The sequence below is a fragment of the Sciurus vulgaris genome (assembly GCF_902686455.1).
Source record: "Sciurus vulgaris genome assembly, chromosome: 17".
Taxonomy (NCBI): Eukaryota; Metazoa; Chordata; class Mammalia; order Rodentia; family Sciuridae; genus Sciurus; species Sciurus vulgaris.
In genome coordinates this window covers 6,460,298-6,483,712 of record NC_136478.1, presented here as the reverse complement: position 1 = coordinate 6,483,712, position 23,415 = coordinate 6,460,298, and the positions used below count along the sequence as shown (strand labels likewise).

The window sequence follows — 23,415 nt, the reverse complement described above, 5'->3', positions numbered from 1 at the left end:
CCTGTACACTAGTGACAGGACACTCCTGTAAGCACAGGTAGAAACTGACCAACAAATGGGCGTTGAATGTAGAATTCAGGTGTATCAGAGATTGAGAAATAATTCACACCTTAACACACACGAAAAGACAGAGGCTCGTTTTACAAAAACCGAACAGGTGCAAAGGCCGGAATATTAAGGAAAGGGAGTCAAGACAATTCCCTCGCCTCTGCGAAGGTTTCCAGGCTCTCGACTTGCTCAAGACTACGCAGAACGTCTCTGAGCACAAACACGGCAGTCTTCAAAGCCAACACGCGGGATGAGGAAGACGACTTCCCTGACAAAGGAGACGATCTTGCCCGTTCTGACCTCGAGTCGGGCTCGGGCACCTCTGCAGCTAACAGGCGCCCCACCAGGCTCAAGTGCAGTGACCACCGAGTTTTCCAGGCCCTCGCCGCGTCTTCAAACTGTCCCCGACTGCGCTTCTGAAGCCGCCGCGATGGAAGACACCACCGCGCAGGCCAGGCGGCCGAGGCTCGGGAGCCGCGGGCCCGCCAAGGTCACCAGGATCGCGAGTGGCCGGCCGACGCCGGGGGCCGGGGGCGCGCGACGCCCACTGGCTGCTGGGGGCGGCGGCCTGACCCAGCACGCTCGGAGGGCGGAGCCCTCAGGACCCACCCGAACCACCCGGAGAACTGCCTGGCCGGCGGCTCCCTCCGGTCCTCCCCGCCCAGCCGCCGAGACACCACGGCGGGCAGGCCACGCGAGCGACACAGGCGCCACGGCCTCCCCGCACGCGCGGCCACGGCGAAGCCCGGCCGAGGTTCTCCACAGAACCGCCCGCACCCCCAGGACTCACCGACGCGCGGCCGAGCCCCAAGTCTCACAGAGACCGCGACCCGAAGGCCAGCTGCCCAGGACACTCACAGCGACCGCGCCGGAAGCGAACGCCCAGCCCCGACCGGCCCCCGGCCCCGCCCCGCACTTGCTTGGGCGCATGCGCAGGAGGCCCGGACTGGCCCATTCCGCGGCTCAGAGGGGGACCCGGAAGGCGCGTCCGCCAGCGCCACCACACCCGCGCAGCCACCCAGCCAACGAGGCGGGTTTCGTGGCCGAGCCGCCAGTACTTCCATAACCTCCTCTCCCGGGAAGAGTTCCCGGGGCTCAGCCAGTCTCATTTCCGTCGCGGCCCTTGCAGGTGTCCGTACCCCAGGCGCAGGACGAAATCTGCGCTTCGGGGGCGGAGCCTGCAGGCGGCGGGAACTGCGATTGGTGGCTTTGAAGGCTCCTCGGCGGGCACCGCTGTGGAGGGGACTGCTGGAGATGTGGGTCGGTAAGAGAGCCCTGGCGGCCTGAGATCGGGCCGGAGGGTGGTGGGAGCCTCGGGTAAGCCAGACCCCGGACCTCGGGGAGGCTTTTCCGCGACCGCCGCACGTCTCAAGGCGCAGGTTTGGCGCTGGGTCTTGGGCAGGAGATGGGGCCTTTGGTCCGGCTGGGGTGGAAAAGGGCGGGGTACGTCACATCCGCCCGCCGGGGGCGGGGCCTTGCGTGGAGCCGCGCGCAGGGTCACGTGGCGGAAGAGGGCGCGTTCTGCCGTAGGTTTCCTCGGTGCCCCGAGTTGAGGTTTTGATTTGGTGCTTAGCTTCCCTTCGCTCCCGTCGTGTCTGTTCTTGCGCCTCTCGTATCACATCGGTGCTCTCTGTTGCAGCAGGGCATGACTACAGGATGTTACTTCAGGCGATCTCTTGTGATCCACTTATTAAATATACCTCGAGTACCTGCTGCATGTCGGGCACGGTTGGAAAAGCACTAGGAAGTAAACAAATTTTAAAGGTCGTCTCGGGAGAAGTTTGTTAAAGGGTTTTCTAACCTGCTGGTGTTACTCTGTGACCATTTTACTTCTTCAGGATGGCAGACTTCTTCAGGATGGCATTCTGCAAACGACCTAGGATTAAGAATCATCTGATGTGCTTCTTAAAAAGCGTTAAATCTCCGTCCTTCGTTACATGTGCCCTCCCCCAGTTCACTTTGGTGGAGCCCAGGCATCTTCATTTTTAACAACCCTCCCAAGTGTTCTTAACAGGGGAAGCTGGTTTGATATTTCCCTAATTCGTCCCAGGTTATAGTCTCAGGCATATTGATGAGGGAGAGTGTCTAGTTATTTTTTCCACAAGAATTTATCAAGTACATGTGAGATGATTCTTGGGCAGACTAGACTTACTGAGTGGGTGGAAGCTGTTGTACATTTTAAGGGTATAGCTAAGAATAAACAGGTGTAGTGCCCTGGAGCATTATAAAATATTGTGGGCACAATAAAGTAATATAACTAATTTCAGGTAGTTCTGTAAAGACAATAAGTGGAAGTGGGGAAATAATTTTGATTGAATCCTCAAAATAAGTCTGAGGATAAGCCATCCAAACTGAGACATATTATGATATGGATCTTAAATGTCCCCCAAAGGTCCATATACTAAAGGCTTGGTTGCCTGCCTGTGGCACCCTTGGGAGGTGCTGATATCTTCAGGAGCTGGGGGGCCTAGTACACCCAAGTTAGTTCATTGGGGTGTGCCTTTACTGGGGTACTGGGACCCAGCCACTTTCTCTCCCCATTTGCTTCCCCACCTCCGTGAGCTGAAAAGATCTCTGCCAAACACTCCATGATGTACTGTATTGCCACAGACCCAAAGCACTGTGCAAAGCCCATGGAATGAAACTGTGAGCCAAAATAAATCTTTCCTTCTTTTAAGTTGTTTATCTTAGGTATTTGTTACAGCACAGGGAAGCTAACATACCTAAATTACAACAAGAAATCACATGCATATGAATCTATACAGAAAGATCCTTCTAGGAAGGGATAATTGCAAGTACAATGGCACATATCCAGAGGGATCATTCTGTCATGTAGGAACTAAGAGGCCAGTGTAGCTGGAGCTCAAAAAGCTAAGGAAGCAAGTACCAGACAATACAGGGTCTTAGAGATCATGGTGAAGAGTCTAGTCTTGACCTTAAGGGAGGATGGGTCTATATCTAGACAAGTCAACAAGTCAGACTGTTTTCATGGTCCTGCTTCTGTCCACACTGTTCCTTGAAGTCCCCAGGCCTCCAGACTTTTGCATTTGTTCTTCCCTCTTTCTAGAAAGCTCTGCCACTGCTTGAGTCACACTCTATTCTCTAAGGATTGCATCAAATGTCACCTATCTGTGGCCTAATTCTCTCTCTACCCCTTATTCACATCTCACTATTCTATTTTCTCCACAGAATTTTTCTCTTTTAACACATTTTGTGATTTTCCCGTTATCTCTTTGCTCAATAGAATGGATGTTCCATGGTGTTTTTATTTCTGGCTAAAGATAATTATCCCCATGCTGAGAAATTCCTGGCATATAGTGCTCAGAAATTACTTACATGAGTCAGTGAATGAAGGAATGGTTTACATATCTTTTCCATCAGATCAAAGTATTCTAACCAAGAAAGGAGGGATAGTACTTGAGTTAGTCTTTTGTGTTGCTATAACAAAGTACCTGAGACTGCCTACTTTATAAAAAAAGAGGTTTAACTCACAGTTCAGAGAGTGAAAGTCCAACATTGGGTGACCTTTGGTGAGGGCTACTTGGCTGCATCACAGCAGAGTGGAAGGCTTTAAGGCAGTAGCATGTGTTAGAGGAAAGCAGCACATGCAGAAGAGCGATGACATGGCTAGATAAGAAGCAGGAGAGCAAGTGGGGAAAGCCAGATGCACCTCACAACAGCCCACTCTCGAGGGAACTCATCCAGTCTGAGACCTGACCCATTGCCTGGAGAGGGATTAACCTTTCTGAGGGTGCTCGCCCAGTGACAGTGTACCTTACACTAGGCTTCGCCTCTTGAAGATTGACCACCTCTTGTTACCGTACATTGGGTACCAAAATTGCAAGGTATGAACCCCTGGGGAACAAAGTCTATGCAAACCATACCAGCAGTCATTTTTTTAAAACTCTATAAAGTATATTTAAGTATATAACTTTAAAAAATTTATTAAGTCCTTTGTTCGCCGAATGACTAAATGGAGGAAACCATTTGGGTATTTGAGCTCCAAAGCAAAATCCTGGCTAAAAATATGATACTGAAAAAACTCAACTTAGTTAGACTTCTATGTTTGATTAATATTTTCTTGTGCTCTTTTTGTTTTTGTTTTGGTAAAGTGCCAAAGAGATGGATGAGATTGTTGCTGAGTTTATCAGGAGGACCATCTTGAAAATCCCCATGTATGAAATGATGACAATCTTAAAAGCCTGGAATTTTTTATCTGAAAACCAACTGCAGACCATAAACTTCCGGCAGAGAAAGGAATGTCTGGTTCAGGACTTGGTTCTGCTGTGTGAGGTAACAGTGTCTAGAAGTCAGCCACAGGGCAGGGGCTGCAGCTCAACCATGCAGCACTTGCCTAACATATGGAAAAAAGAATCAACCTTGAACAACAGCATGCTACTCCTTTCTTTCTTCCTTTTGTTAGTCTAGAAGTGAAGAAACTGATTCTTAAACTTACAAAGAATGTTTATAAATCATTAAGAAAGATTTATTATTTTTGAAGCATAAATCCCCAAGGCCAGAGAGAAAAGAAGACCACAGGAGATAAGAGATGTCAATAAAATTTAGAATGCTGGAAAACAGAACAAGTAATAATTGAACTAGTAGAGCAGAGAAAATAGAAACCTACTTTAAATTCTACATACTCTTTCAGAAAAGTAAAGAGAAAGGTGCACTTCCCAACTCATTCTGGAGGACCAACATTCCCCTGACACTAAGACCAGAGAAAGATATTACAAGAAAGGAAACCACAGTCTGTGTCTCTTAGGAACCCAAATGCAATTCTCAAAAAAATTTTAGCAAATCATAACCAACACTGAAAGAATAACACAGTATGACCAAATCGAATTCATCTTAAGAATGCAATGTTGGTTTAATATTTAAAAATCACTCTACTTTTATCTTAAATAAGTTACAAATGTACATGATCTTCATGATAGCTGCAGGAAAAGAATTTGACAAAAGTCCAACATCTATTCCTTCAGAGAATTTAACAAGCTAGAAATAGAAACAATTTTCTCAAACTGATAAAAAAGATCTACAAAAAGCCAACAACTAACAACCTCCCTGATGTAAGAGACTAAATGCATACTTGCTCACTTTCTTTTTCTTTTTCTTTTTTTGCAGTTCTGGTTATTGAACCTGGGATACTCTTCCAGGTTTCTTTGTGGGTTTTTTTGTTGTTGTTTTGTTTTTTACTTTTATTTTGAGACAGTCTCACTAAGTTGCTGAAGCTGGCCTCAAACTTATGATCCTCCTGCCCCAGCCTCCCAAGTCATTGGGATTACAGGCACTTTGTGATTATTATCACTTTGCCTGGCTTGCTTTCCTTTTTTAAGATCAGGAATAAGGCACAGACTTCCACTCTCACCACTTCTATTCAGTGTTGTATTAGAAGTTCTTGCTGATCTAATCAAGCAAAAAAATAAAAGCCATCTAGATTGGAAAATAAAACTATTTTTATTCAAAGGTGACATGGCCATCTACGTTAAAAGTCCAACAGAATTTACAAAAATGAAAAGGTAGAACTAATGGGTTTAGTAAGGAGAAATGATACCAGATCGATATACAAAAATTAATTACATTTCTATATAGCAGTAATAATAGTTGGATATTAGAATTCAAAAATATTTAAATAAATATTTAAATTTTTATTTATGGTAGCATCAAAAGTATGAAATGTTTAGGGATATACCTAACAAAAGATGTACAGGCCTGTATACCAAACCTACAAAACATGGCTAAAATATAAAGAAGCCCTAAATCAGTGAAAGGCCATAAGTCAGAAAACTTGATGTTTAGATTTTCCCCAGATTGTTGTGAGAATCCATTGTAGTCCCAATCAGAATAACGCAGGCTTTTTTATAGAAATTGACAAGCTGATTCTGAAATCTGTATGTAAAAGCAAAAGACCCAGCATAGCTAAAATAGGTTTGAAAAAGATAAAAATTTGGAGAGCTAAGACTACCTGGATTCAAGATGACATACAGAGCTTGAGTTAAGACAGGTAGTATTGGCCTGCATACAAAAGATATGAGCAATGAAATAGAGCTCAGAAGTAGACCCACATATGCATTTGATTTTATTACTACGATTACAGACAGGAATTCGGTGCTTCACTGTGATTCCCGTGCAGGCACACGTCGTGCCTTGATCCTGTGCACACTACCTTCTACCCTTTCCCATTCTCCTTTCTACTCCTAGACCAGCCTCTTTTCCCAGTTCCTGAGCCATCGTCTTCTACTCTTGGGTCATCTTTATTTATTTTTTCGTTGTTAATTGATTTTTTACAAATATTCAAAGAGTAATTCTGTGGATCTAATTTATACAGTAAAGGACAGATCTTATGTCTGTGCCTCAAATAGCATCAAACATACAATGAAGTATTAATACATTATAATGATTTTTTTGGGATAAGGGATAATAACCAGGCAAAAGCTTAAATTTAGTGATTTAAAAGCAGAAATAATTATATGACATTTTAAATGTCTCTCAATTCTGTACACACATTTATTGTAGTTTTAGTGACTCTCTCAATTAAAAAGACTCCTTCCCACCCACCAACAAAATGACCAGGATCTAGTAATGTGACCCACTAACTGAATAAAAACAAATTAACTCTTGGTTTAAAGATTTGCAAACTTTTTCTAAAGTAATGTTACTTAACTTGTAAATTTAGTTACATTTATGAAAAATTTAGACTAAAACATTGCCAAGACTAAAATGTTGCCAAACATTTTAATTAAAGTAGTTGATCAGTTTAAAAAGAGTAATTCTGTAAAGAAAGGATAATCTTTTCAATAAATGGTGCTGCAGTAGTTGGATATTCATATATTTAAAAGAAAAAGGAACTTTAGTCCATCTCCCACACCATCTGAAATGGATCCAAGACCCAAACATACTACCTAAAATTATAAAACATGTAGAAGAAAACAGGAGAAAAACCTTTGTGCCATTAGACTAGTCAAAGATTTCTTACAATGCCAGAAACATGATTTTTAGGAAAAAAAAAATTGACAAACTACACTTTCCCAAAATTAATGACTTTTTCTTTGAATAGTATTGTTAAGAGTTAAAGATAAGCCACAGACTGGTGGAAACTGCTTTCCAAATCATCTGATAAAAGTCATGTATCTACAACATATTAAAAAAATTTCCCCAAGGCTCTAGCTGGGTGTGGAGCTCGGTGATAGCGTCTCTCTTCACATCCATGAGGCCATGAGGTTCAGTCTCCAGCACTGGGGGAAAAAATTTCTCAGGACTCAATAATGAAAAAAGACCCAACTTTTTAAATGGGCAAAAGATTTAATTCAACACACACTTCCCTTTGAAGATTTATGGATGGCAAATAAACACATGAGAAGATGTTCAGGTTGTAGCTCAGTGTGAGACACTGGGTTTGATTCTCAGAACTGCATAAAATAAATAAAATAAAGGTCTATTGACAACAAAAAAATTTTTAAAAATCATTAGTGTTTATAAAAATGCAACTTAAAACCCTAAAATATCCCAACATATTAGAATTGTTAGAATTTAAAATTGATCATACCTCTAGAGGTAGCTGAGACATGGAGAAACTGGAACTGTCACACTGGTGGTGGGAATGAAAATGGTACAGCCACTTTGGAAATCAGTTTGGCAGTTTCTTTAAATGTTAAAGTGAATGCCTACCATAGATTCAGCCATTCCATTCCTAAGCATTTACTCAAGAGAATGAAAGCGTCCATACAAAGATACATACACTAATGTTCATAGCATTGTTCATAATGGCCAAAATCTGAAAATAACTCAGATATCATTAGCAGATAAATAGATGAACAAATCATGATCTATCCATGCAACAGACGACTACTACTCAGCAGTAAAAAAGAAATGAACCATTCATAGATGCACAAATATGGTTAGGCATCAAAATAGTTATGCTGAATAAAAGAAGCCAGACAAAGCTAGGTGCAGTGGCACACACCTGTAACCCCAGCTACTCAGTAGGCTGGGGCAGGAGGATTACAAGTTTGAGGCCAGCTTGGGCAACTTGGTGAGACCCTGTCTCAAAGAATAAAAAGGACTGAGCATGTAGCCTAGTGGTAGAGCACCACTGGGTTCAATCCCCAGTACCACACACACACACAGACAAGTGCAGACATGTTAACATTCATATAGAACTCCAGAAAACGGAAACAAATCTGTAGTGACAGATCAGATCAGTGGTAGTCTCAACCAGTGGGAGTGAGAGGTGAGGACTGAGAAGGGGGGAGGGGAGGAAGAGAAAGACACACAAGAAAATGGGGAGGGGAGTAGAAAGATACGGAGGGCTCGTGAGTATGTTCTCTAAATTGTGATGATGCTTTCATGAGTGTATTCATAAGTCCAAATTTACAAGTTTTAAGCTTAAATTTGTGCAGTTTAGCATTATATTATACCTTAATAAAATTAATTTTTTAAAATCCAAATCATGGCACAAAAAATAAAAAGTAAACAGTGACAGGGAGGGGCTGAAGTTGTGGCTTAGTGGTAGACACTTGCCTAGCACGTGGGAGGCACTGGGTTGGATCCTCAGCACCACTTAAAAATAAATTAAAAATAAAGGTATTGTGTCCCTCTACAACTAAAAATATATATATTTAAAAAAAAGGATAGGGAGTAAATTCTGGGAGAATAGCTCTAAGTGCTGGTCTGTGACAGGAATCAGAAGGTGTGTCTGTTAACAGATGAGAGACAGGTTGTCAGTAGAGTGCAGAAGGCATGCTGTCTGTTCCAGCCAGTCCAAAAATGGGCTTTAAGTGGGTAGCACCAAGCCTATCATATTCCCTAAACCATTTATCCTTTTTTTCCAGGAGAAGTGTGCAAGTCTCAATGACGCAGCCCTTTTAGACATCATTTGTAAGTTTTGGTGATTCATATTTACATTTGAGCAGTTTTATCAGAGGCAATTCTATTCGTATGGATGCAGATTCTAGAGTCAGGGGAACCTGGTTACCAGTCCCAGCACTGCCACATACTTGTCTTGTGCCCTTTGCCAAGTTGTATCACCTCTCTGAACCTCAGACTTCTAAGTAAATGGAGACAAGTAGCACCTACTTCACAGGACAGTTGAGTTAATGTGTGAACTCCTGGCACAGAAACTGGTACATCATAAGCCAGAAATATCTGTTGGACTTTATATTATTAGAGAATTTGAAAATATATTTCTGAGAATTTGTTATTTCGGTGTAACTTCTCAACTTTCTTCGCTTCTGTTCCTTGGATTTTGTTTTGAGAAGTATGTTTTTGTCTTTTTACCAGCAGGAAGCAATATGGTGCTAAGAATATGACCGTAGGGCCATGTTTTCTGGGTTGGTTTCATGGCTCCATCATTGCCTCTCTGAGCACCGGAGGGTGGCTAACATCCCTGTGCCTCAGTGTTTCCACTTGACAAATCTGAATAGCAATGATAATGTCATAAAGTTGCATTGAGGATTGAGTAAGAGTACACTACAAGTACTTGGAACAGAACCTGGTATTTACTGGTTAGTTATCATACATTAACTGTTCTGTGACACGGAAGTATATCATATTAACTCTTAACACTTTACTTCAACTGTGACATAACTGAATCTATTTAGAGTACCTGCCTCTGATTTCCAGCAATTACATTCTAAGTCACAAATGATGTATCCACATAGTTCCCACTTCTCATGTATTTATTTAAATATTAAGCAGCTACTGTGTGCCAAAAAGTATGCTAGGCAGCAGTCAGCAGAACAGGTGACTCTTACTCCCTGGGATGCCATAGTCAGTTGAAGAGAGGTTGATCAGTTCACTTAGATACTTACTGGGTTCATGAGAGCTCAGTGGGGCCAGCTATTCTGCAGGGGTTTAAGGAAGCTTCCTGAGGTAACAACATTTGAGCTGTGATCCAAAGGATGATTGGCACTAACCAGGCAAAGGTGAGCATGGAGGTTAAGGGACAAGAGGGGAAAGGGTAGGAACAGGGAGTATACCTAGGAGCAAGGAGAAGGTGGGTAGTAGAAGCTCAGTGCTCAGCTCAGTAGGAGAAGGGTCTAGCTGGGCTTAATGGTTTGGGAAGGGGAACTCTGTTAATGCAGAGACTGAGACGCCATTGGAAGGATTTCAGTCTATATCCTAAGAATGATACAAAGTCTGTGAATGAGCAGGAAGACTGAGTTACAGCACAAGACCAGAGAGGATGGGAGTGGCCTGTGGGAGTCTTGGAGAGGTGCAAGCAAAGAGGACCATGGCCTGGTGAAGTGGGGAGGGGATGGAGAGGATTGGGTGGGGCACGGAGTACAAGGATTAAAACTGAAGGCAGCCTGTGGGGAGTGAGTCGGAAGCGCACACATCTGCTCATGGGCTGGAGGACAGCAGAGCCCCTTAAGCAGGGCAGTTTCACTGCAGGTGTCCTGTGTTTGTCACAAAGGCCATAGACTAGTCTAGCATGTGTTCTCTTTATAATAAGTAATGCTTTCCTTTGTATTTAAGTTCTTGCCATTCAGTTCATGAACCTTTAGATACTGATGCTTAATGGTATTAACAAAGAATTTTTATTCCTATTATTTTTACATCCACCTTATTCAGAGAACAGCTAGCAGACCATCTCTACCCTGAACTCAGAAACAAGGAAGAATGTACTAGAAAAAAACAAAAGACCTTAGGGTGCCATCTCTTGGCAGGCACCACAGTGTGCCTGTTTATGCCTGCTTTAGACAAAAGCAGGTCATCAGTGGAAATCGTTAGACCCTTTGCCAACATGGGAGGGGAGGACGGGCGACAGGGATACCCAGGCACCAAAAAGAGAAAAGATGCCGAACCTGAGAAAAGCAGCAAGTACCAGAAGCACTGCAAGATGGTGCCTAGGAGCACCGGGGGCCCCCACCACTCTGTGAGATGGAGGAGGCCTGGTCTAAGTTGACACAAGGAGGTCAATGCAGGGATGATCTAGGGCTGAACTTGCTAACTCCCTAGGTCGTTGCTCCAAATATGCACCTCCTGAAGAGTGCCTTGGCACGTTCATCCCTTCCTTCTCAGATGCACACTGAAGGCTTTATTCCTCAGCGCTTAGACCTGAGACGAGAGTATGAATGAGACCCTCATTTCCATGAGACTCTAGCTGGGGAGACAGGTAGTATACAAAGGAGCACCTGAGTATGTGATGTGATCAGGTAGTATGAGTCCCCTGGAATGAACTAAGGCAGGGCGAGTCCATTCCTCTGTCATGCAGAGAAATGCTGCATTGTGTGGAGATTTTGGTGGGACTAACCGATGATCTAAGAATAAGTGATGGAACTGTATTATCTAGGTTGGTTTGAATTGATAATTAGGATTTGTTGGCTTAAAGTAAACTTAATCCATATAAAGTTTATTTTAGATAAGAATCACCCAATTTATGGGACTGGGGATATAGCTCCCCTGGTAGAGTGCTTGCCTCACAAGCACAAGGCCCTGGATTCAATCCCCAGCACCACCAAAAAAAAAAAAAAAAAAATCACCTAATTTGTGAATTACTATTTTTTCCTCCAGTTGTATTATTAAAAATACGTATTTATATACACATTAGTTCAAAGTTCTAAGATATGATACTGATAAGCCCTTCTTTTCTCAGATACTCAAGTTCATCGGCACCAAAAAGTTTGGGATGTTTTTCAGATGAGTAAAAAACCAGGTAATATTTTCTGTTTTAAATTGGACATTTGTATTTGATAGCTTGACAATTTAAAATGAACAGCAGTGTGTTTTCTTTTGAAATGAGGTGACTGCTACTCTTAGACCCAGTGGTGCCATGTCAGGGGTAGTGGCACCTGTGTGACCACTTTGGGATCACATGTTTTTATTGAAGACATTGTAACTCTCTTAATTTTTCTTTTCACTTTGACAGATGAAGACATTGACCTTTTTGATATGGAACAATTCAAATGTTCATTTAAGAAAATTCTTCAGAGAGCATTAAAAAATGTAAGAATAAAATTCATCTTAATATCCATAAAATTCAATTTGATGATATCTGTGCACTTAAAGTGTGCTGCCATCTTGGGTTTTTTAATTTGTAAGAAACTGAATGAGTCATTCCATACTGTTTTACTCTGTATCAAAACAAACTCTTTAGATATTTCTTAAATTCCTCTCACCTGTACATTCAGAGCCTGATGCTTCTTTCTGTGGAGCAGTGCCATCCAAAAGCACTCTGCAGGGATGAAATTTTCTCTGTCAGCACTGTCCAGTACAGTAGCTGGTAGCTACACAGAGCTGCTAAGCACTCAAGATATGGCTAGTATGGCTGAGCAACTGAACATTTACTCTTGTGTAACTTTATTGAATTTCCATTGAATAATCCCATGTGTGGCTATTGACTCTGGTACTGGTCAGTGTGGCTCTGGAGAACCCTTGATTTTACAGATTGTTGCTTTTGTAATGGGAAGCAAAGAAGCTATCCAGAGTAAGACCCCCTTCCATTCTAGCTAATAGAGGTCCACTGAGCCCCCAGCAGGGACATCCTCTGCACTACTCCCCAGGGGAAACCTGGCTTGCACCTCCACACCCTAGATGGGAGAATTCCTTGTCTGCTGCACCAAGGGGATTTGGAACAGCAGCTAGATTCAAGTGGGCAGAGTTTGCTACACCAGCAGCCACCACATAACAACCTGTTTTTCCTGGAGTAAGATCTGAGAGGGAAGAAATAGAGCAGGCAAGCCAAGTGTACCTGTCTTGAGTTCCTCCTTTCCAGGCTTAACCCAGGGGGAAGTTGACTGGGGCAAGCCAATGACCTAGGAGCAGGCTATTAAATTCCAGTCCAGTCAGGGCGCTGTGGCACATGCCTGTAATCCCAGCAGCTCAGGAGGCTGAGGCAGGAGGATCGAGAGTTGAAAGCCAGCTTCAGAAAAAGCAAAGTGCTAAGCAACTCAGTGAGACCCTGTCTGTAAATAAAATACAAAATATGGCTAGGGATGTGGCTCACTGGTTGAGTGCCCCTGAGTTCAATCCGCAGTACCCAAAAAACAAAAAATTCCAGACCAGCTAGCAATCTTATTTCCAGGTTTATTTATCCACACCTGAAAACCAAGTAGAACTTCCTGTCTTCTTTTCATTTAACATTCCCTTAAGTACTTTTTAGCTTCTGAGCTAAATGTGTAAGAGCCATTACTACATAGAAATCTTACTAATCAACTTTATAGTATGTAGGTCAGTGCTAGATGCTAAAAAGGCTTCAGTATAAAGCAACTATCTCATTTGTAAAGTTGTCTTTATAAACTCATATGTGCAGGAACACTTTGAGGACAACCCCAAGAAAATGCTAAAAAATAGTAATGTCAGGCTGGGGGTGTAGCTCAGTGGTAGAGCTTGCCTGGAATGCATGAGGCCCTGGATTCTGTCCCCAGCATCACAAAACCAAGAAAAGGAAGGAGGAACGGAAAAAATTATGTCATACCCTTATTGTAGGTATTGAAGAAATACTCTCTTCCAAAAGCCTTTGCAAGACATAAATGTGTCTTTCTAAAACAAACAAAATGTTTTCCCAAAGATTCCCAAAACACTTTGATAAGAAGAAGGAGTAAAGTTTACCAGGTTTCAGGAGTGGGGATTGAACCCAAAGGCATTCTACCACTGACTTACACCCCAGCCTTTTTTCATATTTTGAGACAGTCTCACTAAATGGGTGACGTAGGCCTCTAACTTAATCTTCCTACCTCAGCTTCACAAGTCACTGGGACTATAAGCATGTACCAGTGGACCTGGCACAAAATTACTAACATTATTTGCTCCTAAAAGACACCTATAGTTGGGTACCACATGCGATTTAACCAAGAAACTTAAGAAATCTTTTCTCAATAAGGTGACAGTCAGCTTCAGAGATGCTGAGGAGAATGCAGTCTGGATCCGAATTGCCTGGGGAACACAGTGTACAAAGCCGAACCAATACAAACCCACATACGTGCTGCTTTACCCCCAGACTCCCTATGCCTTCACCTCCTCCAAGCTGAAGAGCTTTATGCCCCTTTTGGGTCAGGTATGGAACAAATTACTATCAGCTGTAACCGTTCATTCTTATCTCAAGGTCTTTATGGGTTTAAATCACTCAGTGAGCATTTGATGTAGAATAACACATTTAATTCTGTTCTAAAATAAGGAACAGAAAAGCATTCTTACGTACAGGTGGAAATGTGGCGTCAGCTATTAGTTTGGAGCTATTCTTTATTTTCATCTAGAAGTAATATAAGTTTAATATAAAAAACAAATTCAGTTAACATAAATCTCTGAAAAGTTAGTCTTTAAAACGTCATACCTCCGAATTCCCATTCATCCAAAATAACTACTCTTAGTTTTCTGTTTCATTTCAAAAGATGTTTTATCACAAAAGCCAGAGTGGTACATGTCGTTCTGTAATTTGTTTAAACTTTAACAGAAATTTCCATGTGGTTACATAACGGTGATTTTTTTTATGATTTTTTTAATGACTTTAAGTACCCTTATTGACATTCATAACCATTTTCCCCACATTTTGTACATAAGAAGACTTCTGTGACCTAAGATGGAGCTTTTATCTAGAGCCTGCCACTCTTCTGGTTCTGCCTTGCATATTATGGACTTCTACCATGAAGCCAAAATGAGCCATCCCTAAATTGGCCTGGCAACTGCTACTGCCCCTCTTGGTACTCATAACTACCACAGCACCTCCCATTGTTCCAGAGTTCCCACTTCTCCTGGTTAGAAGGGAGCATCTCCATCATCCTAGCTGCTCTGTCTCCTTGCTCACCTTGTCTGGCAGAGCTGAGTGGAGTACTACCCACTACCCACTGGTACTAACTAGAGTGTCATGGACCATACAAGCCATAGGATCCTGAGGGTATTGCCTGTCACTTAAGATTCTTGGTGGTTTATTGGATGGCAGATGGGCTACTGCTTGCTTATTCCCTCTAGCACTTAACTCTACTTCTTTACATTTGGGGTTTCTTTATGCATGATACATAATGGGCAATCATCCACTTAAAGCCACGCGAGTACACCCTGCTACAAGTAATTTAAACATCACGCCAAAGGATAATGTTCATTCTTAAGACATGTATATCTTAAGACAAACATCTCTGCCCTCTAGTTCCAGGTAAATTACCTTACTCAAGTAATTGTTTCATCCTTCTAACTTGTTTCCCAAATGATAGGAAGCTCTTATTAGTTGCATTTAATACACAGCTTTTTCTTCAGTGTTTCTCCTAAAGTGTACATATTTTTATTTTTGCATGAGAATCTCTTATAGCATTGGATGATTAATATTCTAGAACTTTTGAGTATTTTTCATTCTTAAGTCTGAACGTATTAATAACTTTAAACAGGATCATTTTTCTAAAACTGACTGCCTGTATGAGAATCTTTAATGGCAGTGACTACATTTTTGTTTAAGCGAAATAACAGATCATGTTTTCACTCGAGTGGAAACTGTTCACTGATTGCAGCCTCTGTATTTAACTTTGACAAATATTATAAACACGATAACAGTAATCCTAATAGCATTGCTCATTTTCTATCCAAGGCACTGACAGTTGCTAGCAAACACCATCAGATTGTGAAAATGGACCTGAGAAGCCGACACCTGGACTCCCTCAAGGCTATTGTTTTTAAACAGTGTAACCAGGTGAGCCGATCAGCATCTCTATTTTTAAAGTTGAATCACCTTATAAACAGGAGTTAGAATCACTGTGCCAATGGGATGTCCATCTGCAATAGATTGCTTTATAAGTTAATGAAATGGAGAACTTTTCAATTAGTTAACATGAACAAAAACAAAATAATTTCTCACTTTCATCTCTTTATAATTGTATCATGTTTTATGTCACTCATTTGTCACTGGCATCTGTTATAGATCCAGTTTCCAAATAGCTATTCCGATTGGAATTTATTCTCTCTTTAGAGTAACTTGATACTGTCTTTTGAAGCCAAATATATTACTGTTATGCATTATAGAAGTATAATTTTTGTTTTACCAGTTAAGCAGACGACATGGGTTGCAATTAAAGGGAAAGCATGGGCTTATTGAGTCCCACATTGATTTATTTGTTAAAATTATTTAAATATGTGGTTGTTCTTTAATGACAAAGATGGATCTGTCCTAACTCACAGGCTCTGGAGTTTTCTTGTGTGTGTGGCAAATGTTTGCTGGCGTGAGGGGGATGGTCAATGCTCTGTGTGTCTTTGAGCCCTTACAGCTGTTCTCCTTGTGTGTTCTCATCTGCTCTTCGTAGAAAGAAGTGATGGCTCTGCAAGTTGCTCTTTAAGAAGGAAAATACAGTGTGAAGAAGTTAAATAATTTTCTCTCCCAGCCGTCCCTTCTCCTCCAACCCCCCAGCCTCCCACCAAATTGACACCAGTTGTTCTGTCACTTGCATTCCTAGGAAAGTTCATATATTCAAATATTAATTATAAAAACAGTGGCTTTGTTGGGGAAAGATGGGAGAAGAGCATTATGGGGTGCCACTTAAGAACAGACTGATCACCACTGAGAAGTCCAAATTTGAGAGTCTTTATTAAGCTGGCTAGCTGGCTATCTCACACAATGCCCCAAAGAAATGGCTATTGGGAGAACAGCCCTGAACACAGGGTTGTAGGGGTTCTTATACCAAAAATCACATCAGTCATAGTGTCTGTTGCTATGATTTGAAATTACAAACTAGCATCATTAGATAATCAACAGAGGGGAAAGTGGGTCAAAACGACTCTTACCTAGGTACAAACTAAAGAATGGTTACCAACATCCACACAATCACTGTTCATATGATACATTGGTTAGGAGCAATGGGGATCAAAAGGGAGCAATTTTTCATTACATAAGAATTGTCATTTTGTATTGCTAAACTTGTCACACTAAGTAACATGATGGGGACAGAGGCACGGTGTTCCCATGGGAGAAGCTAAGCAATTGTTGATGGGTACAGAAGTGGGGTGTTCCCATGGGAGAAGCTTATTTCCTACATAACATGGAATCTCAGAGCAAAATGGAGTCTCTCTGGCCTATAACATTCTCATGGAGCCAGATCTGTCAGCCCATCACAAGAGGTTCTAGAGATTCAGACTTACAGTAGGACAGTTATTTTTCCACAAGGGATCTCAGTGAATTTGTTAGGGTTATGAAGATAGAGTTGGAAAGCTGAAATGTACATTGCAAACAGTGTCTCTGATTCCTTAACTTGTACACTCGCACCTGTATTCTTCCAGTACCACTTTTATGGTAACAGAGTCAGTTCCTCAAACAAGACAGCCAGGCTGCAGGCCCTAGCAGACTCTCCACCAGCATTCTGTCTTAGGGGCAGTGCTTAGCTCAGCCAGGAAGTGGACTCAGATCTCCTTTTGTTGGAAAAAAAAATATTTAGCATACGTTCACATGTTAAATCCAAGTAATAACTGTACTTTAAGGTTTAAAACTTGATAAACATTCTTTTCTCGCTCTCTCTCGCTCTAGACCTTTGAAGATCACAACTCTATAACACCTCTACAGGAAAGATGCCTGGAACTAGATGTAAATGGTATGTGTGTTTTCAGATGAAACTGAATTTTGGAAGTGCATTATTCCCCTTTCAGATTTTTGTTACTCAGTAATGACACATGTACTCAGATTCTGATTCAAAACTATTTACTGCTTTCAGAAAAACTGGAAATTAAATATTTATTGAAAGAAGAAAGCTAACCTATTTTATGTCTCCTTATGAATTTCCCAGAATGGCATCTAATAACAAAACAGCTGGCTAATAGTTGTTGAGCTTTTCTTTCATGCCCAGCACCACACCAAGATGCTCATCTGTTATTTCCTCAGCCTCCACAGTAGTCCCACCAACAGGTGTTATTCATCCAGAAACTTGGGTTTCAGAACATCTTAGTAATTCCAGGCAAAGTCACACAGGTAGAAGTGCAGAGCCAGAAGTGAATCCCAGGCCCGAATGACTGTGGGGCCCACAATCCCAATGCACTGGATCTGCTAGTTCAAGAATATCAGAGTAGTGACTGCATTGCTACTTGTAGATGACCTGAGTCTCCCTAGAAAACTTGACAGAACAGAATATGTAGCTAGAAAGGTGGATCCCAAAGTTCACAAAGTGCCTGGGTGTAATGTAGTTATAAAAAGTGATTACTCTCCCATCTCCTAGCAGTGGTTTAGTAATAAAGGGAAACAATATAGCTCTTGTGAACCAACATTTTTGTAACTTTCCAGTGGCATAGAACATGCTATTGATTTCATGCTTACAAAAAAGCAGGATACAAAAGTGTCTGGATTTTATAATCCCAGATTTAAAAAAAAATACACATACACACACATAGGTACACACCGTTTTATTCATTGTGAAAAGAGATAGGAAAAAATATACTAAAATATTAACAGTATGTCTTGGTGGTGGAATTACTGGTATTTTTATTCTCTTTTATCAGCTTGTAATTTCCAAGTGTTCTGCATACTAAGAATTTATTACAGTCAAGAAAAGGAATAGGAAACATTATTTTAAGTTATACGAATAGCTTGAAAAATTAGGAATATAAAGAGGATACTGTAAAGATGAAGTATATTCCTAATGGCTGTTTCAATTTAAAATCTTCCACCTGTAGTGGATTCAAGGATCATTCATGAAAACACAGTAGAAAAAGAGAGAGTCCAAAGAGTAACTCAAGAAACTTTTGGAGACTACCCTCAACCACAACTAGAATTTGCACAATATAAGGTAGGATGTTGCGTTAACATTACTGCAACTTATTAGCATTTTGTTAAAGAAAAAAAAAATACTTAAGTGGAGAAAAACAATTTAAATGTTTAATTTTCATTAATCACCTTAATTTTGCAAAATAAATTTGTAAGTTAAGTAGACCTCTATTATAAGTTCCCCTGTTCATAAAGGTGATCTCTGGGATGGGGTGGGTATTGGGTTATATCTTCTAGCCCATCCACACCCAGAATAGTACTTAGCACAATGGTGCTCACAAATATTTTTTAAAAAAGAGAGTGAATAAACAACTCATTATGTAGACTCGCTGGCATCTCATAGTGATACTGCAAATGTAGCTTATTCCAGAAATATGTTACTGCCTACCAGGAAGGCCATGGAGGGGTCTGTGCTGTTTAATGCAAGCTTTTTTGCCACCACTAGGAAAACTTAAGGTTTCTATCATGATTACTGTAATTTGAGTCCACTTTCTACCCCCAAAACCCTCCAAAAAATTTTCTGTTTGGCTGTCCTGCACTTGCAGGACACACTTTAAATCTGCTTTGAACCTATTCACTTAGGCCCAAAGCCTATTTGCTTTGATTCGTTTTTAGTAGGAAAAGTTGATTGAAACCTTTCAAGTAGGTTTCCCTCAATGGCAGGTTTTAACCAAGGTCCTTTAAACAGCTCATAATCCAGGACAGTGGGGTTCTCAATGTGTGGTCCCTGGACTGGCAGGATCAGGATCACCTGGGAATGGGTAAGCAGTGTAGATTCTTGGCACCACCCTACCTCTCCTGGGTTAGGGGAGGTGGGGCCCAACACTGTTTTCACAAGCCCTCTACTGATTCTATGCACTAAAGCTGAAGAGCAGCTGGTCTAGAATATACAGATTTGATTCACAAACTTCCCTTTGCACACATCTTAGAGTGGCTCTGTTCTATAAGTCTAGGTGTACATTTATTCATACATGCTACTAGTTTGAAAAACAAAACTGGCAGGAATACTACAATGAATATCCATTTCTCCATTTTAATTCACCAATTGTTATATTTTGCCATACTTTATCTATTCTGAACCATTTGAATTTGTTGCAGACATTATTCATCTCCCAAATATTTCAGCATATTCTCTAAATACTAAAAATCACTTTAAATTAAATGAAAAATTAAAACTTAGCATGTAAGAACCAAGTACCTATTGAAGTATCAAATATTTGTATATTTGATAATATTAAGAAGGGTTTTTTTGGTATGGTGATGGTGTTGAGGTTCAGTTTTTAAAAAGACTTCTTTCAGATCTCTTAGATACATGCTGAATTAATTTACAGATAGAATTCTATGGTGTCTTGGATTTGCATCAAAATAGTGCAGTGTGGGCATAGGCAGTGGGGAATGGAAGGTTGGCTAACAGATGAAACCAGACTAGACACAAGTTGATAAGTGATTCATCTGGGTGATGTGCACATGGGACCCATACTGTGCTTCTTACTTCTATACATGTTTTACATCTTCCTTGATGAGAAATTGAAATGGTGACTCAAAAGATGTGACATTTTTGTGTTGAAATGGTACATACAAAAAAACAGCACTGATTTTCCACTAAGAATACAAACTGAAGGGCGTGTGCAGGTGGAGCCCACATGCAGCATCTCCTGTGTCAGGCACTGTGCACGCTGGAATTCTGTGTGGGATGTCCTAAACATGCTGGGTACCCTTATGTTCACAGTTAGCAAAGTAATGGTCTCTACCTCCATTAATTACTGTCTTGATGACAGTAATTAATAAAATGTATAATCTGATTTCATTCTTTTACCATTCCAACTGATATTAATTGTCATTTATAAATATATTTGTTGACAGCTTGTAACAAAGTTCAAAAGTGACTTAAATGGGGGCATCTTGGCTGAGAGGAAAGAACCCCTCCGGTGCCTAATAAAATTCTCTAGCCCACATCTTTTGGAAGCATTGAAATCCTTAGCACCAGCTGGTGAGTGACCAGTTTATTTTTATTTTATAGGCTAGACTTATTAACAACAAACCTGCCTTTGAGCCTCTCTTTTGCTGAATGATATTGATGAGGGAGAGACCATAATCCACCCTCTAATCTTGACCATTATTAGACTGACTCAGATCTTTGCTCCTGTGATTATAACCTTTTTCTCTTTTATTTGTATTTCAGGTATTGCAGATGCACCACTTTCTCCACTGCTCACTTGCATACCGAACAAGGGAATGAATTATTTTAAAATCAGAGACAAATAAGATATATATGGTCCCAGTGACTCCTTGGCGATGGTGCACATATATTCCAGTTAATGGCTAGCTGGACAGCTTTTGGCTATAAGCTTGTACTTTAGAAATTAATCCTTGGTATTGAAAATGTAGAAGTGTTCATATAATTGTTGGGACCAATTTGTTCTTCCTTATGCCTTCTCTCCCACTTTTCCTGCTAAATATAGCAATTGTGGGCATTTGAGAGGTGACAGCATATGTACAGGGCTCTGGATTGACCTTGAGTGCAGAATGCTCTGAAGCCAAGAATATGGCATCATGGCTGATCCTGTTGGCATCATATCTAGTGTCCTTTTTCCTGCTCCTGCCTCTACTCGATCCTAGGAAGGTTCAGTTCCAATTGTTGGTGTCTAGGGATATTCTTTTAAGCCTTGATCAGTTGAAAGGAACATCAAGGAACTATATTTCCCAACTCAGAAATTCTAGGAGAATCTAAAATTAGTCCATTCATAGTAGAGCTGGGTCCACAAAGTTGTTATTGTAGGAGGTTACATATCAAATGGCTCACTTATATAAAATAATTTTTTCATTGTAAATGATACCTTTCATAATGTATTTTATCATATGTGTAACATCCAAACTGACCATTATAAAACTGATTTGTGAATAAAGATACTGAAAAACTGGTACATCACTTTTGATGAAAATCCTTCATGAATATCACTAAATAACATGCTTTTGTAATAATGTTTTAAAGGTTTTTTAGTTGTAGATGGATACAATGCTTTATTTTATTTATTTTTTAACGTGGTGCTAAGAATCAAACTCAGTGCCTCACACATGCTAGGCAAGTGCTCTACCACTGAGCCACAATCCCAGCCCCCATCTGTTACTTCTGATAAAAATCAAAGAGGTTTAATATACAGAATATAAAAATACAGTCAGTAAAAGGGGACTAAATAATACTTTATAATGTCATATTGTCTATACACTGTAGGACATCTTAAATGGGAAAATGTAGCTTTCAGATGTAATTTAGAAGTGTCAGATATTTCAGTTATCCCTGAGTGAGGCATCTCGTCTGTTGGGCTTAATGATTCTAGTTTCCCTCTGTCCACAGTCATGGTTTAGGGCATCTCTCCCTGTGTGTGCACTCTAAGTAGGTATTCTGTCCAGTGCTTGAATGCCTGTGTTAGATCAGCAGAAACCTGATTCCTGGGTTGTTTGCCCATGGGTTCACATCTCTCCCTGGTGCTTGGTTGGAATGTATATCTACAGTCTGAATAAGAAAGACACTAGTCACATTATTTACTTACAGTGGAATCTCTTGAGACTGCATCCCTTTAAAAAAATTAAAAACAATAAGCATTCTCCTGCTTAAGAAAGTAAGAGTACTAAGGGCTTACCCAACTCATCTGTTATGAACTTGATGGTCACCCTTCAAATGCTGCTTGGACACGGATACAGCAGGAAGTGCAGAGCCAAGGACCTCTGCAGTCAACTGACTGCACTTTTAGTAAGTTCTCCAAAAATGAATAAATAACTAATGCTCATTGAGCACTTACTAAGTGTCAAGCACTGTGCTAAATGTCCCATCATCTTATCTTCATAATCTGATAAAGCAGACAGCATTGCTAAACTTGTAATTACTTGTTACAAGTTACAAATGCCATGCATTTGCTTCAGCACTCCAGCACCCATTTCCCCACTCAAAACATCCATATCATAATCCCTGGAATCCAGATGTTATGAGCCAAAGGGACTTTGCAATTGGGAGAATTGCCCTGTATGCCTGAATGAGCCCAATGTAATCAGAAGGGTCCTGTGGAATGCAGCACAGCAGGTGGATAGCCTAGCATGCATGAGACCCTAGGTTCAACACCTGGCACCATAAAAAAAGTGGGAAGAAAAGGTGGAAAAAGAAGTCACGAGAAGATACAACTGCTGAAGTCAGTGCGATGTGATGAGACAGACTCAACTCGCTGATTTTGGTGTGAGAGGAAGGGACCATATGCAATGATCATTTCATCCTTAGTGTAACCTTGGGCCCTTAGTACTCATTTTTTTTTCCCCCTTTTCTTTCTTTTTTGGTACTGGGGATTGGAAACTAGGGGCACTCTACTACTAAGCCACCTTCCCTGCCCTTATTTTTACTTTCAGACAGGGTCTCACTAAGTTCCTGATAATCTTACTAATTGCTGAGGCTTCTCTCAAATTTGGAATCCTCTTGAGTCGCTGGGATTTCAGGGGTGAGACAGGGCAACTGGCAAGTTACTTAATTTCTCTAAGTCTAAATTTACTTTTTGCACAATGGAGACACAGTACACACCTGTTTCTGGTGTTTCCAGGGCACAATGAGATACTAAGTGGAAAGTGTAGCCTCCAGAGCCTGGTTCGTAGTAAGCCTCAATGAACCACAGTGGAAATTAAGGTTACTGCCTCTTCGTGCAGTTGCCTTTTCGTTTCTT

General features: G+C 41.0%; 2 protein-coding genes across 10 annotated transcripts in view; one reads left to right on the top strand and one right to left on the bottom strand.

The window, feature by feature from the left end:
* CMC2 (C-X9-C motif containing 2) overlaps positions 1-962 on the bottom strand; it is a 28,940-nt gene extending 27,978 nt beyond the window's left edge. Inside the window, exon 1 of one of the 4 annotated variants that reach the window (XR_013760503.1) lies at positions 839-962. The gene's annotated coding sequence lies outside the window, so the exon portion shown is untranslated. The remainder of the gene's footprint in view (positions 1-838) is intronic. The other 3 variants (XM_079119245.1, XM_079119247.1, XM_079119246.1) reach the window with 3 other exon arrangements.
* Positions 963-1,111: 149 nt separating this feature from the next.
* Positions 1,112-23,415, top strand: part of CENPN (centromere protein N) — a 39,453-nt gene continuing 17,149 nt past the window's right edge. Inside the window, exons 1-11 of one of the 6 annotated variants that reach the window (XM_079119243.1) lie at positions 1,112-1,312; positions 4,161-4,341; positions 8,880-8,925; positions 11,645-11,704; positions 11,918-11,994; positions 13,871-14,044; positions 15,563-15,664; positions 17,486-17,549; positions 18,622-18,734; positions 20,576-20,702; positions 20,895-21,633. In XM_079119243.1, coding sequence (XP_078975369.1) covers positions 4,171-4,341; positions 8,880-8,925; positions 11,645-11,704; positions 11,918-11,994; positions 13,871-14,044; positions 15,563-15,664; positions 17,486-17,549; positions 18,622-18,734; positions 20,576-20,702; positions 20,895-20,977 — 1,017 coding nt within the window. In that variant the 5' untranslated portion in view covers positions 1,112-1,312; positions 4,161-4,170 and the 3' untranslated portion in view covers positions 20,978-21,633. Of the gene's footprint in view, positions 1,428-1,457; positions 3,894-4,160; positions 4,342-8,879; positions 8,926-11,644; positions 11,705-11,917; positions 11,995-13,870; positions 14,045-15,562; positions 15,665-17,485; positions 17,550-18,621; positions 18,735-20,575; positions 20,703-20,894; positions 21,634-23,415 lie in introns of those variants that run through there. The other 5 variants (XM_079119239.1, XM_079119241.1, XM_079119240.1 and 2 more) reach the window with 5 other exon arrangements.